We start from the raw sequence: 17,550 nt of genomic DNA on the forward strand, positions 1-17,550 counted from the left end.
ACACCTCTGGGCTATCACTAATCTGTATTTAGGTGGATTTCAAGACAGTACTGCTTTATTTTAAGGCGTCACAAGCCAAAAAGGTTGGAGACTACTTCTATAAGGCATAGGCCTACTGAAAAAAATATGCAGCTTGTAATTTTTGACACATGTATGTAGCCTATAAAAAATAAGAATATTTGATGGCAATCACACTATTGTTGCATTGCAAACTATTGTCTACATAACTGAAAATACATTTAAAGTTAGTGGAGAAAGGTGTGTGCAACATTGTCTTTATAATTTCATCAATTTGCTAAAAGGAAATAAATCTCTTATGGGCCTAACTAAATTGTGACTTTGCTCTCTTGGGGGGGAAACAGCAATGTCATCTCCCATGAGGCAGGGGGGACACTGGTGGGACATATTTAGGACTTTTTTTATGCATCTCCTGCAAGGACTCCAGACAGCTTGGGCCCAGCTGAAAACACGGGCTGGTAGAGCGAGAAAGTCTTTAAAGATAGAACAGAATATTAAGCTGATTCTTGATTTAATGATTTTAATTTTAACAGCATTATATCAAATGTTTTCAATAATACATTTGTTCCAGAAATGTATTTACGAAGTGGAACAAAATACTTGCATGCATTGTTTAGGCTACGCGTTTACAAACTAGAAATGTGTGACATTTTATACATTTTCATACCTCACACACTTTTTACAGTGGGCATGCTTGTCACCGAGGCCACGCCCATATGAACTGGCTTAGTGATCCGATTTGTTGTACGCCGTGACGTTTGACGCACGTTTTTGTTGTGGGAGCGCGCCAAACAGCCACCAGAGCGAAAGTGCTTAAAACTCTAAAAGTAATAATTTAACCCAGCTTGGAGCTAAACTCACAGTTCACGGGAAACATGACTTCTACAAGTAAAGTGTCGTTACAGGCTAGAAACTTACCATGGTGAGTTGAAAGACGTGTATCACACAGATTGAAGTAGTGCTAGCTAGCTTACTAACGTAACGTTACCTAGCTAATGTTACAAACATTATGGATTGAAGATTCAGCTGGCCGCTGCTTGTAACGTTATATGTAGCTACTAACGTTAGCTTTTCTGGTAGTTATAAATGGATTTAGATAGTTAATTTTAGATAATTTTAAAACGAATATTGCATATTGAGCCACGTGAGCTTCTCTTTAATTCGTCTTACATAATAATAACTAGTCAATGCATCTAGCATTGCCTTGTTGCTACCTGAACCAACTGGCTCACCGGAAATGTTATAAAGTTGACATTTTGTTTGATATATTGGTGCATGGTGCAAAATATAGTTGCCGAATTGAAAAGCGGTACCCCAACAATTTGAAGTATCTAACAGGTCATAAATAATTGTATATGTACCCAACCCTATGACTAAAATGGTTTAAAATAGACAAACTCTTAATAAAGTTTGTTCTGTAGTTTAACGTCACACCAGTAACGTTATGCAGAGAATTATTTCTTTCGGAGTTAAAAAGTTGCTAATGTTATTTTGAGTTACTTATGTAAGTTAACTTGTGCTGTATTTACGGTGTTGCAAGCATTAGTAATATAGCAATTATAAGCATTTATTATTGATGATAACAATTTTAATGGACAATGTCTTTCTGCTCCATATTCCAGGGTTGAAAAATACAGACCACAGAAACTTGATGATCTGATCTCACACAAAGATATTCTAAGCACCAGTAAGTATGTGGACTGCCAGAATAAATATATAATCCTCATTCCTAAAGGTCCCGCACAACAGGGTTCATCAGTAACACTTAATAGTACATACATGTGAATTACCCAGTTGTAAGAAAGATAATCATTTTTCTAAATTCATAAACCTTTTGTTGGGATCACTTTCTCTGCTGTCTGTTGGTGTTGCTGACTCTTGTCTTTGTTGTTTACTATAGTCGTACTGTAAGTAACATTAATAATTAACAGTATGGAAGCAACAATTGTCCTCATGTTTCAAATGAATAATACCATTTAAAAGGACCAGGTCATATTCAGACTGTTCATTTAGTTTCCTTGTTTTTACAACTGGTTTTCATCTCTTCAGTCCAGAAGTTTATTAGTGAGGACAAGCTTCCCCATCTCTTGTTCTATGGCCCCCCTGGAACGGGCAAAACCTCCACCATCCTCGCCTGTGCCAAACAGCTGTACAAGGAAAAAGAGTTCAACTCCATGGTGTTGGAGGTGCACGACAACTCCTCATTACAAACGTTTGGTTTATTGGGCTTCTCTTTTCACTTTACATCTTCTGTAGTATAGCGACAAGACCATGTGGTTCTTTGATTTGATTACTAATTTTGTTTTGCAGCTAAACGCATCAGATGACAGAGGTATTGATGTTGTACGAGGTCCCGTTCTGAGTTTTGCCAGCACCAGGACCATCTTCAAGTAAGACTAAAAATCCATCTACAACACTTGTCACATCAATTATATTCAGAAATGCATGTTATCTGCAATCTATAACTGCAAGGAGAATTGTTTAAACTGCTGCCATTTTGTCCATCCATCTTGTCCTCCAGGAAGGGTTTCAAGTTGGTGATACTGGACGAGGCCGATGCCATGACCCAGGATGCCCAGAATGCATTGCGGCGAGGTAAGCCATCTGTTCGGCCGGGCATTGCCCACTGTGAGCCATACGGCTCACTGAGCAGCCAGACAATTTGGCTGCTGGTGAATAACAGCATATCTGCTTGTACACCCTGATAATTATTCTAAAAAGCAATACCTATTGGAAGATTTGGTTTTAACTATTGATTTACTGGAACACTTTGTCTTATAAAATTCATCTAACCATAGATGTTTTTATGGCATAAGCTTGAGTGATCTATCAAACATCACCTACAAACATGTTGTTTCTTGGTGAAGTAACACAACCGTGACATGCAGGAAGGCGTGGGAAGTGTAGACGTTGTCAGCAAGAATTAAAAAAATCATTTTAAAGACTTGACTGTCCCTAGGTTTTTAAAAATAAGTTGTATAAGAGGACTTTGAGAAGACCCGAGACATGTCAGAGCTGATAGCATTTTAATTTTGGCTTCTTAGATGCGTCATTGTATTTTTCACATTTCTTAGTTGCATTGATTTCTAACTTGTGTTTCTCCTGCTCTCTCTTTCTCTCTCTCTCCCACTCTCCGTCTCTTTCTGTCTCAGTGATTGAGAAGTTTACAGAAAACACTCGATTCTGCCTGATCTGCAACTACCTGTCCAAAATCATCCCAGCTCTGCAGTCGAGATGCACAAGATTTCGCTTTGGCCCGCTTTCCCCGGACCAGATGATCCCTCGTTTGGAGTATGTAGTCCAGCAGGAGAGGTGAGTGTGTTGGGAATGTTTCTTCTCCATCTACTGTTGAAACAATCTGAGGTAGAAGGGATTTCAAGGTGCAGCGCGTTTTGTTTTTTATGAAACATGTTGTCATTTTGCAGCATAAAGCGAAATTGCTTCACGGCACAAAACAAAAAGGAGCGGTTACTTTTTTGGACAAATCTCACCATGTTTTCCACTAGTTTTCTTTCTGTGACTGACTGTGACTTAAAAAAGTGAGTAGTTGACTAATTAAGAAGGAAAGAAAGACAAATCATATCCTCTTTGTAACAGCAATCAATGTGGTTAATGGGGAAATAAGCCTCTATTTGGGTTAGTTATATACCAGTACTGTAAAATCAATGTTGTTTCCCGTGTGTGGTATTTATACAAAGGCATCGCAGTTTGACAATAATGCATTTTTGTTTAAATATGATGCATGTCACAAACTTTAGCTTCACGTTGATCTGACTTTTGATTGAAAGAGTGAATGTTTTTGTGGCAGTATTGACATAAATCCCGGTGGAATGAAGGCCATTGTGACCTTATCATCAGGTGATATGAGAAGATCGCTCAACATACTGCAGGTATGACCTAAAGCTCCTCTTGATCATTGTGCCTTGTCACTGTTCATATTGTGGTTTTAAAACAGCCGAAAAAGAAATAGATTACACTTGTTATTACATTATGATGATGTAGAAGAGTAAAAGGTACTCACTGTAGGGGATGTAACGATGCATCGTGAATGGGTTATAAATCAATATAAATTGTGTAACGATAACAACGGGTTGAGATAACGTCTTAGAGCGTTATCTACTTTTGATTTCACTTGTTTGACTTCAGATGTGACTATAGCTATGTTTCCATCCACACGTTTTTATGCAAATTAAGTGATATCGAATAAAAAATGCCTTATGGAAACTCAATTGAATCTCATGGATATCGACTCAAAGTTTATACGTTCGGTCTCATCGGATTTTCTCTTGATCGATATACGGCTTATGCGATAAACGCTGATGGAAACGTTATTTGCTGAATAAATAATGAATTGCGATCTAAGTTTGAAGTCATTTTATGGTTAAACAGACGCACCTGTACGGGTCAGAAGTGGTGAAGACCGCGCGCCCAATGCGCACTGCCGGCGAGTGCCGACGCAAATGTCCCTTATCATGCAAGGATCGTATTACTACAGCCTGTAGTAATACGATTGATGGCCAGCCCTTTCTATTGACAAAACCTGCAGCCTTCAGCAGGGGGTCTAATCGGGACATGAGTCCCGTGTAATGCGCCATACACCTGTGGCACAAGGTGCGCTCTATAGTTACGCAGCGAGATGTCATGCGCATTATCCACTCCAGGTAGGTATATACCTTCGCATCGTCCTCGTTCGTATGGCATTGCACACGGCGTAAACACACGGTGGTCTTGCTGACCCAAACGTTTCGCCTACCACTCTGTACTCTGCGCATGTAGCCAGTTTGTAGAGCGCAATGGTGATACGCTTCTCGGTTGGAACCGGAGGGCCATGGCTTATCTGGGTCAAGGGACGGGCCAATACAATTACACAACAGGTCGAATCCGAAAATGCTTAAACCAAAGGGTCGTACCCACACCACAGGCCGCCTCGGTTGTCGTCGGGCATTAACGTGCATCTGCGTCATCATAACAATTTCTTGATACCTTCGTCGTTTTCTTATTATAGCTTGATATGTCGCTATCAGCTGGCACATAAGCACTATTACAACTTCTGCAATTATTTTTCATATGTAGGTAGACGGCGCAATCCATTTTGTCTAGCAAAACTTTGTTCGCAAATGTTTGCTTGAATGTGGTGCGATTAGGTGTGAAAATGAATGGAAACACCATCAAATGTCTCAAATCAATTCGATATACCAATTTAACTGCAAAACAGCATGTGACGTCATTACGCACAGGTTTTTAATCGCTTTAAAGCCGTTGGATGGAAACACACTTTCACCGGCTTTATTCGCATGAGTTTTGTTTTTTTTTGTTTTGTTTTTTTAACCGAACTTCAGATAATTCGATTGACGAAGTGGATGGAAACTTAGTTTCCCTCTTCAGTATTTATTTGAAGCGATTCCCCCCCATTCATTTTAGTTATTCTGATTTTGGATGATAAAATACAATTTCAGTTTCACTTTTGATAGGTAAATAGGGTTGGGTATCGTTTGGATTTTTACGATTCCGATCCCGAACCGGTACTTTTAAAACCATTCCAATTCCTAAACCGATTCTTGTAAGTGTAATATGTTTACTAGCGATCACGTGCAGTGAATGGTTTATATGCTTTTACGTCCGTTTTGGTGAGCCCAGAGGGAAAATATGGCATTTTAACAGTAGCCTACATTTACGGTAGCTAGCTAACGGTAGACTACAGAGAAAGTGTGATATTTTTACATCCGTTTTCGGAGCGACGGAGGGAAAATATTTCAGTCGACACATTAAGTGGAACCGAAATGAGGAACCGGTTCCATAGTGGAACTGGGTTTCGGTACCCAACCCTATAAGTAAAGGAGTAAATAAAGGAATAATTTTCAGTCATTTGTCTGCAGCTCTTTCTGTTAAAAATGTGAAAATTGTGTCGTGTATCATTACATCCCTAACTAACGGTATTCCACCTGTGTGAATATTTATTTTTTATTTTTTATTTTTTTTAGAGCACCAATATGGCATACGGGAAGGTCACCGAGGACACAGTGTACACCTGCACAGGGCACCCCCTCCGCTCAGATATAGCCAACATCCTCGACTGGTCCCTCAACAAAGACTTCACCACAGCGTACAAGCGTATCCTTCAGGATTATTCATTTAGGAAGCTTTAATGTTGTATAATTGGTCTACATTTATGTTTCCTATAACCTACAAGCTTCTTTTTTTTTTCCCATCTTGTGAAACGTGAACCAGTGTGTTTAGTATTATTCTGTACAATTCAGAAAAAGCTAAACATCTTGAAGTTGCTGTATTTTCTTTGCAACTGATAATGCTTGATAGAAGCTAGCTGTAACTAAATGATTATTCAATCTGCCAGTTAATAACAGGGTTTCTGCTGGGTCTTAAAAAGTCTAAAAAATTCAAAATCAAAATGTAAGTATTGTGTTCTAGGTCTTAAATAATTTTAAACCGGTGTTAATTTTCCTATGTCCATGCAACGCTACCTCTAATGCTCTTTTTATTTTTTCCGTGGTGTTGTAGTTCTTTCTTTCGCTAGTCCTAATAGCATTTTGCTGTATTACGACCGCAAATGAGACCAACATGCAACTTACATTGCAGCCAATCGGTTTTCATGTTTTTGGCTTGGGTCTCTTTGGGATTGTACCACAGATATAAAACAGATTTTATTCTTTAGCTGTGGGGAAGTGAAAGTTTAGCAATACTGGAGAAAAAAAAACTGAATTTAGGGCTTGGTTGATGTTGTGATAAAGGTCTTAAATTTCATTCATAATGGATTTAAAAAGTCTTAAATTTGATTCGGTGAAACCTGCAGAACCTCTGAACAACCCAATTCTAAACAGGACACTCAAATAGCTGACTATTGCAGCATCACGTGCTCTACATGTTGTGCATGATTTAATGAGGTATTATATTAAAGGTAAATGTAAAGCAAGGACACCGACTAACACCAGTCAGTTTGCTTTTGCATCTCCTTAACTCCTGACTCACAGAAATCCTTGAGTTGAAGACTTTGAAAGGTTTGGCCCTGCATGATATCCTCACCGAGGTTCATCTGCTCATACACAGAGGTACGGCCACTGCATATTTCTCCCAGGGAGATATACTGTGTCTATATTTTGTAAAACCAGGTACTATGTTGGTGTGTTTTTAAATAAGAGTTTTCCATATAAAGGCAATTAATGTAGGTTAAATCCCACTGCTCTCTGAGGAGGATTTTGGTGTGTAATATTTCTCTATTAAGATGCCTTTTAGCTCTTTTGGATTTTACTAACCACTGTAAGATGTGTAGGTGGCTTATGTATTGACAATGTCTAACTGTAGAACCACCAGATCTTCATTTTGACTGTTGGATATGATTTATTATATACTGCTCGCACAGCAGTATAGTTGGCTGTTTGTGTTCACTATTAGCAAAGTTTTAAAATAATGACCATTTCTCCCCCCCCCCCCCCCCCGAGTTTGTTTTATTTTAGGGTTAGTATGTGTTTATGGTCTTTTTTTTTTGCAACTTCAAAATCTTTCAGTAGTGTTGTCTAAGATGAAGTATCTGAATTATTCTTTTCCCCTTTTTGCCAGTGGACTTTCCTCCAGCCATTCGGATAGGTCTGCTCATCAAGTTGGCTGACATTGAGTAAGTGAGATCACTCATGCTTCCTCTCCTAAATTCATTATTACATGACATACAAGTAATTAAAACAGAATGAAGGCATCCAGATGTTGGGAAATGTTGTTTTTGGACATATCGTGCGTCATCTCCTCAGACACCGACTCGCCTCGGGAACCGATGAGAAGATCCAGCTCAGCTCCATGGTTGCAGCTTTCCAGGCAGTGAGAGACCTTGTGGTCAGCGAGGCCTCCTAGATACAGTAACCGCTCTCCCCCCCCTCAAATGAAATTCTGTCTCTTGAACGCAAACCACTGGTGGAGAGAAACTTTCACCATTTACTTGGTGACTTCCGTCACTGATCAGTACACATCGTTGGAATAACTTGAGTTTGCTTATTTAGAAAGAAAACAAATGCACCACCACTGCTCCACTGAGTTGATGTACAGCAAAGAAACAAATGCTGGCAGCTATCTGAGTCACTCACATCTGCATACCAACAGAGCAAAATGGAAGGCAGTCGTTTGCAACTCTAGTAACAAAAAAAAGATGTATCCTTTAGGCACTTAATATGGACTTGGAAAACTGTAAATCTAGTTACTAGCGTAGGATCAATTATCTGTCACCAATTCATCCATTGAAAATATATTAAAGTGCTCATATTATGCTTTTTGCCTTTCCTTTGTGTTATCTTTGTGTACGTTATAGGTTTACAAAGTGAAAAAGCCCAACGTCCACCCCAAAGGGACTTACCATCTCCAACAGAAAACACTGTTCACAAACTGCTCCAAACAGCTCTACTGTAGTCCAGCCTTTACTTCCGTGACGACACGTTATAATGCTCGCCTAGCTGCTAGAGTGGCACGCCCTCATAAACTGACTAGCTAGCAGTCCTTACCTAGCTACTGCGCATGTGCAACTCCCAACAAAGATGGAACAGAAGTGCGATGCCTCACTCTGTAGCTAAAACAGAGAGCTCAACACACAGGGTGAGAAGAGCTGCGGCAATATGCAGTACAACAAAAAAAAATTCTGAAAATTAAACCACAAACCTATTCTTCTACAACCTCTAAATAAAATTATGAACCTGAAAATTAGCATAATATGAGCACTTTAAAGAAATGTGTCAAACATTCCATAATGTTACGAATACAACACCATATACAACTGTAAGAATACATCTTGGACATGTACATGTTTGAATCAGTTTAATAAAATGATTTCCTATAGGTCCAGTTTTCTTATATTAACATGTGCAGGTACAGTACTGTAGTATAAGTGCATGTGCCGTTTTATGATTAGCAGAAATTAGAAATACATACATTTGATATTTACACAATAAATAGTATAAAATTGTGATATTCAAGTCACATTAGCATGTGAACATTGAGTTTGTGTATCATCATACAGTAATAGTGCAATAAATGAAATCCTAAATGTAGGAATGTTGCATCCAAAAATAGATTACAATAAAGAGATGCTTCCTGTGCTAAATCCAGCTTTGAAAACATCTCTTAAAACGGCACACAAAAGGCATTTATTATTATTATTATTATTATTATTATTAATATTAATATGAGGCGGTGCGTGACAATCACTAGCTGTAAATGTCAGTTATTGTGGGTAAGGTTCCTATTTAAGCCACTCCTCTTCATCTGAGGAGCAGCAGGTCTCTAGGCGGTCGGGGATGTTTCTGTAAGTGAGGTACTCGAGAATCCTCTTAGGGAGGGGCAGCGGCTCCATCTGGTGTGTGGAGACCGAGTGGCGCAGGATGGATCGACACAGGTGGCACAGGCTGGGCACGGTCCTGGGCGCTCTCCAGAACCTCACGTGGCCGTCTCTGGTTCTGTCGCAAGAGGGCAATGGTGGAATGTAACCAAACATTTACTTAAGTAAAAATTTGAGTAACTTGAACTTTACTTCTTTTCATGCCACTTTCTACTTCTACTCCGCTACATTTCAGAGGGAAATATTGTATTTTTTACTCCACTACATTCATCTGACAAATTAAGTTACTACCTTCTTTACAAATTAAGATTTTTGCACACAAAACACATGTAGTTCATAAAATACTGTTGTTTTTTTAAGAAATTAAACTACCCAACAATATGACATGATTAGGCAATTAAACACAGATCTGTTTTGATAATTTCCAGTTTCTAAAATGTGAGGCTCTTTCTGCATTTAGTACTTTAAGTAACATTTTCTTTTTTTAAAGAGTTTATTTTGGGCTTTTCCGCCTTTAATTGACAGGACAGCTAGGTAAGAAAGGGGAGAGAGAGGGGGACGACATGCAGGAAATCGTCACAGGTCAGATTCGAACCCTGGACCTCTGCTCAGGTCTACGTCAGCAAGTATGTGCGCCTGTTCTACCCACTGAACCAACCCGGCCACCTTTAAGTAACGTTTTCAATGCAGGACTTTTACTTGTAAACAGAGTATTTTTACAGTGGTATTATTATGTTGTACTTTTGCTTAAGTAAAGGATCTGAATACTTCTACCAGTGCAAGAGGGGATGGTTAATGTTATAGTTATACGTCGGCCAAGAGGGCTTAATGCACTGCAAGGTAAGAAAACACACACCAACTAGGAAGGGATATAGCTTGCTTACGCTGAAAATGTAATGTAAGTGGGTTAAAATTATGTCACAATTGTTTGGTGATGTGAGATGTTGGTTATTTCTAAATCCATCTTTAAAGTCTATATTAATATTAAATAAATAAAATATAAATATTAAAATTGTGAGGGATGTTTCAAAGGTTTTTTTTTTTTTTTTTACCCTGTGGCGACCACTCCCCCTCGTGGATGGTAGTTGCAGCAGAGTCCATTAGAGTCTCTGTCCACTTTCGTCTCCATCACCATGCCTTTCTGTCCCGGCTCCCAGATCCGGAGAGCCCTGTGAACACAACACATCAGTCTAAAAAAAAACAAAAAAACTTTAAAACATTCTGTCCAGTGTAAGAAACATTTACATGATGACATCATATAAAAAGATGTATGAGCTGGCGCTGATAAACTACTCACCTGTCGTCAGTCACCATCGCCAAGTACAAACCGTTGGGAGAGAACTGTATTGCTGTGATTTGTTTTTGCCTGTAGTCTTCAGCATAATCACTGTGAATAAAAGACACAGGAGTTTTTAAGAGTGATATTGCCCTGTACTAGGTAACCATAGTCAGGAATCCTTAATGCTAAAGACTTGGATGTTAAGTTTCATATTATATACAAACAATAAACAAGAAAACAGGTTGCACGAGACATAGGACACCATGGACACATGCATTTCAGTGAAGTGTAGGATGCATTTGGTTTCCAGTTTCAAACTTTTGAAACTAATTTGCACAGTCCTGGTGAAAACTATCAAAAATGAAACCCCAGATCCCATTTCTTTGAGCAAAATCAAGTTTTGTATTTAAAACTTTTTTACCGAAAGTTACTGGAGATGCCATTTATTGTTGTCATGGGTGTCAAAAAAAGTGCACGCCAAGATGCATTTGCCACCCATGTGAAGGTCCGGGATATGAGTTTTAGGAATACACATGCATTTTGAGACCGAAAGCTGGGTGTAAACTTACAGCAGAGTGGCCAGTTTCTCTGCAGTGTACGGGTCCCAGAGGTCGATCCACCAGCTGGAGCCACTGAAGGCTGCGGTGGCGAGCACCGCCCCGTCAGGAGAAAAGTCGCAGGAAGACAGGAGGTACAAGGTCTTGTGGGTCCCTCCTGACAGGTTCCTGATGAACGTATATGACCGCAGACTCCAGAGACACACCATCTGATGAAAGTCAAATCACAACGGGTTAACGAGTCTTCATACACTGCTGTAAGGATTGGCGTTTTTAATTTGGAATAATTAGTGTATGTTCAGTGAAGGGCCAGGCTCAAAGTCATTCTGGCGTGGGGTATTTACTGCGGACTTTGCAATGCCAGATAATCTGGTGATTCCATTTTCAGTGATGTACTGACTCAGTGAATATCAACAGGACAGGCCGGAGCACGCAGCAAAACAGTTTAAAGTGCGATTGTGATCTTAAAGTCTGGTATTACAGTTTTTGCCAAAATTGGCAACACTAGACAGTAATTGAACACCAATCAGTCTGAGCCTCCGCACTGCGAATATACCTTAGTGAGCTCACCTCTTTTGTGAGAACTTTGCGAACATGGAGGCAGTGAGAGCGAGAGGAAGACAAAGAGATGGAGGAGTAGGAGGCCACACCCTAGCAAAAGGCGGGATCCATAAACTATCCACCCCATCCTTGGCAAAACTTTGTTTACCATTGCATTGTATAATTTTACTGCAATTATTTGTATTGTTTGTTTACAGTAACATATTGTATTTATTGCTGTACTGTAATTCTTTTTTTTGTTTAGAAACCTGCAATGAGAAAAAATAAACTGTATATATATTTATTTTTTTTCTGAAGCCTTTCTATTTTTGCGCTCATTGAAACGTAAGTAGATGTTCTGTCCTGAAACAATCTTTCACAGAAGCCTGTATGAGAAAATAGGTATACAGCGTAGTAAAGAGAGCAGTGTTTTGTATAAAGTACATCAGTGTTTGCATTTTGAAAAAGGATTGTTACCTTTTGATTGCAGTTTCATCTTGACATAGTAGTGAGATATTTATCTCCAAGTGCTGTGTCTTATTTGGCTTGTGTGAAGAGTTTTGACACAATGAGCCACATTCCGTAACAATTACGCAAGCAATGGGCAAAAACCCAAATGAGAAGGTGTGAAACTAGCAGTTTTACACGAGTGGGAAGAGCTTCCCAGTGCCCCAAATGCCTCAGAATGAAAAGAACAAAGAATCCAACTACTAAACTGTGTGTCAGTCTTACAACAACTAAACACAAGAGCAGATGAAGAGAACCAGATCACTGCATGCTCTGGAGCAACAGACTTAGCCAAACGCACTTACAAGCAAACTGCACTGGAAAGAAATGTTAAAGCTAGATGTAACTTCCCATCTGGACCTTCAGTTTCAGGAAATGCTGCTCTAATGATAGAAAGACTTGGGACCAAAAGCTTGTAAAAGCTGAAATTCTTTGCAAAATAATTATTTGCATAGGTACAAAAAAAAAAAAAATAAATAAATAAATCAGCAAGGAAAACATTAAGGAGGAAGAGAACATATTACTCATTCCAGTGTCCTTTACAAATTAACTTGATCCAGGATTATGTCAAAGAATGTCACTTCTTGTCATCCTCAATCAGAAAAGAGTTTCCCCATTCTACTTCCCATTTCATTCAACTGTAATGCTAAATATTTGTCCCTTTTGCACAATTATGGTTACTGGTGGAAAACAGAGGAGGACAAAGACGGATAAAAGAGAGCTTTGTTCTGTCAGAAAGATTTCGGACAGCTTAGACATTTAGACGTATTGTAGTTTTGTCTACACATAGATTATAAAAAAAATTAAAAAAATAAATAAAAAAATCTATACCAATACATAAAAACAACACATGCACAAAAATATATATTTATATATGAAGAATAAAGTACTTTGGGATCATTCAGTCACGCAAATGTTTATGTTTCTGTGTTGCAATGTCTGGCTTTGCGTTGAATGTGAAACAGCATACTTTAAAATGATATTACTCACTCTGTCAAATCTACCGACGGACGCAATCATGCTGCAGTCTGATGATACACAGCAACCGCTGATCCAGTCTTTATGGCCAGAGAGCACCTGCACCTTTTTACCTTCAGCAGACAGAATACAAAGTCTAACTGAACTGAATGAGGCCCACAACAAAATCATCACTGGATACAAAACAACATTCACACAATCAGCTTCTGAAGTGGTGGAGAACGTAACTCGTTAAACATGAACATTTGTTTGCTTTAACCTCTTACATTCAAACAGGAGGTTTAGTTCAGTTGGACTGCACGGGGACAAAACACAGAGGTGAAGTGATGAACAAAATTATGTGTAACTGATGATTTAAAAACTGAAATTCCACACTCTGAATGTGTTTTTCCCACGGTTTATGAATGCATACCAGACTGATATCCAACATTCCAGGCAGCCACTGGTTTCCTTGCTTGAAACCTGTTTGGTAACACCTCCCAGAGAGCAATCAATGGCTTTAATGTTTGACAAGGGACAGTTCAATGTAGATGCGTTAAAGCATGCTCCGACATTGTACAATTCAGTCAGCTGCCAAAAATTCACGTGTTCGTGAGCAATGTAGTCTGCGAACCAAAAACTGAGCACAAGTATTATGGAAACATGTACACCATACATGTGACATTGGTAGCTTCATGCATACTAAAGATTTGAGCTGGAAATATCATTTGTGTTTAGGGCTGAAACGATTCCTCGAATAATTCGATTACCAAGAAGCGAAATTCTTTGCCTCGAAGCTTCGTTAAATCAATGTAATTAAGGTTGTACGGCTCACTGTGTTTCCGCACGGAGGATAATTACTAGCGCACACAACAGGTTGACGCTTCTGTGGACACAAGACCGTTTATATACTGTCTATGCACGAGACTGACGGCCCAGATTACAAATGAACGAAGACGAAAATAGCGAGGGTCTAAGAGAAGAGACAGGCGAGAGAAAACAACGGAAAGTTTGGGATCATTTTAAGCTGCAAACATGCTACTACATCATCTCTGTAGAAAACATCCAGTCTACTCATCCATTCTGCGGAGCGAACCCGACACAAGGTAGCTAACTAACGTCTGCGGCTCTCGTCCACCGCGCTGTTTTACACAACTAGCCTACAGCATGCTACTCTGCTAATAGCGATGTTTTACCAACAAGCTAAAACGAGAGCTGTCGGTTTGTAGTCTAACTGTTTATTAGTTTGCTACTAATCTTTGGAAACTTAGCTGCTGCCGGAGACAAACCGGCTCCTCCCCCCAGCATGGCCACTTAATATGCACGTGAATGACATCATGCCGGTGACGTCTGCATTCTTTATTCTCTCCTCACTCGGTATTAGCCTTCTTAAAATGTGTCCCCCAGAACAGTGTAGTTGAATAGCCCTGCTGTAAGCTTTGTACGGTCACATTTACCTGGGCTTAGTGAACAGCTCTTTTGCATATCCAGTGCAAAGAGCCAGAGGCAAGAAGGGGAAGGGGGTGAAAAATATTAACATTTGGGCCACCAAAAATGTACTTGGAATTTGGCAATAAAAAAAAATGTTGCTTTTTCAAAAAGTCTTTTCCTGTCTTTTGTATATATACAAAAGACAGATTTCCTTTTTGTTTAGTACACAGAAATAATAAATATGTACTATTGCCGTTTACTAAGTATTTCTTACTAAGTATTTCTTATCCGATTACTCGATTAATCGATGGAATAATCGGTAGAATACTCGATTACTAAAATAATCGATAGCTGCAGCCCTATTTGTGCTAGATTCAGTTGACAGCTTCGAAAGAGGCAAGGTGGACCTTATCCTAATTTGTCAAATTATAAGAATGCTTGAATGTCCGATTTTTCCCTCGGCGTTTGAACACACCAAGAAGAACACGTTTTTTTTTTTTTTTTTTTCATAACAGCTTGATGATTATGTTCCTTTGACAAGACAAAAACTGTAAAAAATGTGTTCAGGAATTGATTACCAATTAAATGAATTACCAATTCTCATTCCTAATTGGCATTTAATAAAACCACTGGCGGCCTGAAAGATTGGAAATCAATATAAAAACATATGGTATGCTTTGGGTAAAGGTTTACAGTAATGTAATGTACACAACTGGTAGTTAATGGGCTAAACATGCAAATGTACAGATGATATCTCATAATGTAATGGTTCTTTAGATATATCCACCCTAAATGTAAACAGCTATCTACCTACACTTACCTGCATTTTGATAAGTAAACACAGAGTCATATCAGCAAATATTGTTTGTGAACACCACAACATTATGTTAGCACAAGGCGGGGGTGACTCTTCTAAAACCTTGAATAATTCTTTACTAATTGCCGTAAGGATTTAGTTGTTGAAGAAGTGGCGAGTCTGGACTTTACATCCTTAAAAATAAAATACACAACAAAACTACACAAACCTTTCTGAGCCAGGTCCCAAATTCTCAATGTCTTGTCCCGAGAAGATGATACGAGTGTGAGCGTTCCGTTCTGAGGAAAGACCAGGTCCCTAACAACACCTTCGTGTCCATGGAGATCAAATACAGCATCACCTGAAAATACATAAAAAGCATGTCAAAATCAGCCTCAAGAGACTCGTCACATCTAAAAAACAGCTCCGTTAACATCCTCAGCAGCAGAAATAAAGATCTCACCTGTTAACACGTTCCAGATTTTGATCACCCCGTTCTCCAAACCTGTGGCCAGAAGCAGGCTTTTGTTCCACTTTGATGATGTTTTAGCTGGGCGTGGCGCTGCAGCTGATTTTGGAGGTCTGGGTCCGAAGGCGAGGCCCCACACTGGATGACCACAGCTGAAGCTCTTGTCTCCTCGGTCAGTCTCTCCATTCTGACTGTCTCTGTGGGTGAGAAGAGCATCAAGTATGCAGACACCATTTAAAAAAAAAAAAAAAAAAACTCAAATGCAGACAGGTGTGAAGCTGGAGCAGGTGATTAAATTATGCTGCATCTAAGTGCTGTTGGAAATGTCATAATCAGAATTACAAAAGATGAACATACCCAACAGTGATTGTTTAGCGATTCAATACAAACACAATATGTTATACAGCCATGGAACTGTGAAATAATCCCAAAAATATTTTAATCTGCTCATTGTAATGAAATGTTATTTCCAACCTGCTTGTTTTCACAATAGCAGAGTTTATAACCGCACATTTTTTCCCCCAATTCCAGCAGTTTTTTTTTTTCAAAATGTCTTTCTATTGCACATTTCTAAATGTCTTTCTATATGCTGGCCATTTCATTTCATGATGCCAGTTTTTGATCTTTGCTTCAGTCTAAATGAGCAGAAAACTTTATTTACTCATTTGACAATTTATTGCACACAGCTTTGTTTATCTGTAACACTTTAGGTCTCCGTGATATAAAAACCAGCCCAGAAACTGATGGTGACAGTCATTTTAGCATATTATATTTTTGACAAATTCTGCAAAGCAAAAGGTATTATTCTATGGTCATATTTAGGGTATATCATTCTTTACTTTTTAGTCATAATAGGTCTTTGAATAATTAAGTCAAGCAAAAATGTATGTTTGTTCCATGTCTATGTGGCTTGATTTGTTACACGGATTAACAGCCACCATGTTACTCCTACCCTTTTCACTCAAGCCCGAACGTACGAGGGACACCCGAATGCATCGCGTGTGGATTAAATGTACAGGTCAACCTACTCGGAGTCAAGAGGCCAGGCGACCACCCAGACGATCCCGTGTCCCATCGACCAGGCGAACCAGGCTCCGTCCGGGGAGAAGTCCACGCTCCAGGTCTCACATCCCGCCCGGCCCTCCAAGGACGGAGGACGCCTGGTCTTCAGCTCCAAGACAAGATCTGGCTCGGACACTGGAAGAGGACGGAATAAAGGCAACTTGAAGTAACATTATTCTTCCCCAGCTCCGCCACATTATTATCAAACCACATTCAGGGCTCGGTTGTGCGTTTTCCTCGGGAGGTTTAGCTACCGCTGCCTAGTTACGGAACGTTGCAATAACAGCATGACCTAGCTCAGATATTACTCATATGTGACTTACATGTCTGTTGCAGCTCCGCTTTGGTTCCCGTGGAGCACATCGTTTCTTTCTTCACATTATTCGCTTTAACTTCCTGAATTTGTCCTCCCTGTTTGACTCCAGTCGTCCATTTCAACGAAGGCAAGTTTTGTCCGGAGAGAGAGCTGTAGCCTACCTGTACCTGTGATAGCGTTTGCTATGTGAAAAATGTGCGAGTAGGTAACACAATGTTCAGCTGACTTCCGGCTGTCTAAGTCACTTTGTACCATTGGCTACACCGCTGTCCAACGTAGTCACGTTTTTC

The 17,550-nt window shown here is 39.4% G+C and overlaps 2 protein-coding genes across 2 annotated transcripts; one reads left to right on the forward strand and one right to left on the reverse strand.

Annotated features, from left to right (window-relative positions):
- The first annotated feature begins 777 nt into the window (after nt 1-777).
- On the forward strand, nt 778-8,288 carry rfc5 (replication factor C (activator 1) 5). The gene is made up of 11 exons (XM_078251343.1): nt 778-940; nt 1,641-1,705; nt 2,068-2,204; nt 2,329-2,408; nt 2,540-2,613; nt 3,171-3,330; nt 3,827-3,908; nt 6,000-6,129; nt 7,005-7,082; nt 7,591-7,645; nt 7,776-8,288. The coding sequence occupies exons 1-11, from the start codon at nt 894-896 to the stop codon at nt 7,873-7,875; spliced, it is 1,008 nt and encodes a 335-aa protein (XP_078107469.1). The 5' UTR covers nt 778-893; the 3' UTR covers nt 7,876-8,288.
- A 523-nt stretch (nt 8,289-8,811) lies between these two features.
- On the reverse strand, nt 8,812-17,485 carry wsb2 (WD repeat and SOCS box containing 2). Its single transcript, XM_078251342.1, has 9 exons — nt 17,268-17,485; nt 16,911-17,079; nt 15,877-16,079; nt 15,643-15,774; nt 13,220-13,320; nt 11,195-11,391; nt 10,644-10,733; nt 10,399-10,536; nt 8,812-9,464 (listed from the first exon to the last, which is right to left on the reverse strand). The coding sequence occupies exons 1-9, from the start codon at nt 17,305-17,307 to the stop codon at nt 9,251-9,253; spliced, it is 1,284 nt and encodes a 427-aa protein (XP_078107468.1). The 5' UTR covers nt 17,308-17,485; the 3' UTR covers nt 8,812-9,250.
- Nucleotides 17,486-17,550: the final 65 nt, after the last annotated feature.

Source organism: Sander vitreus, chromosome 5 (assembly GCF_031162955.1).
Source record: "Sander vitreus isolate 19-12246 chromosome 5, sanVit1, whole genome shotgun sequence".
Classification (NCBI taxonomy): domain Eukaryota; kingdom Metazoa; phylum Chordata; class Actinopteri; order Perciformes; family Percidae; genus Sander; species Sander vitreus.

Bases quoted from the DNA above. Each gene is read 5' to 3' on its own strand.
- rfc5 (XM_078251343.1), top strand. From the start codon at position 894: ATGACTTCTACAAGTAAAGTGTCGTTACAGGCTAGAAACTTACCATG. The intron at 2,614-3,170 runs GTAAGCCATCTG...TTTCTGTCTCAG, and splicing joins CCAGAATGCATTGCGGCGAG to TGATTGAGAAGTTTACAGAA. The intron at 7,646-7,775 runs GTAAGTGAGATC...TCATCTCCTCAG, and splicing joins ATCAAGTTGGCTGACATTGA to ACACCGACTCGCCTCGGGAA.
- wsb2 (XM_078251342.1), bottom strand. From the start codon at position 17,307: ATGTGCTCCACGGGAACCAAAGCGGAGCTGCAACAGACAT. The intron at 16,080-16,910 runs GTAGGTTGACCT...TCTCACCCACAG, and splicing joins GCCTGGCCTCTTGACTCCGA to AGACAGTCAGAATGGAGAGA. The intron at 9,465-10,398 runs GTAAAAAAAAAA...CTCTTGCGACAG, and splicing joins GGGGGAGTGGTCGCCACAGG to AACCAGAGACGGCCACGTGA.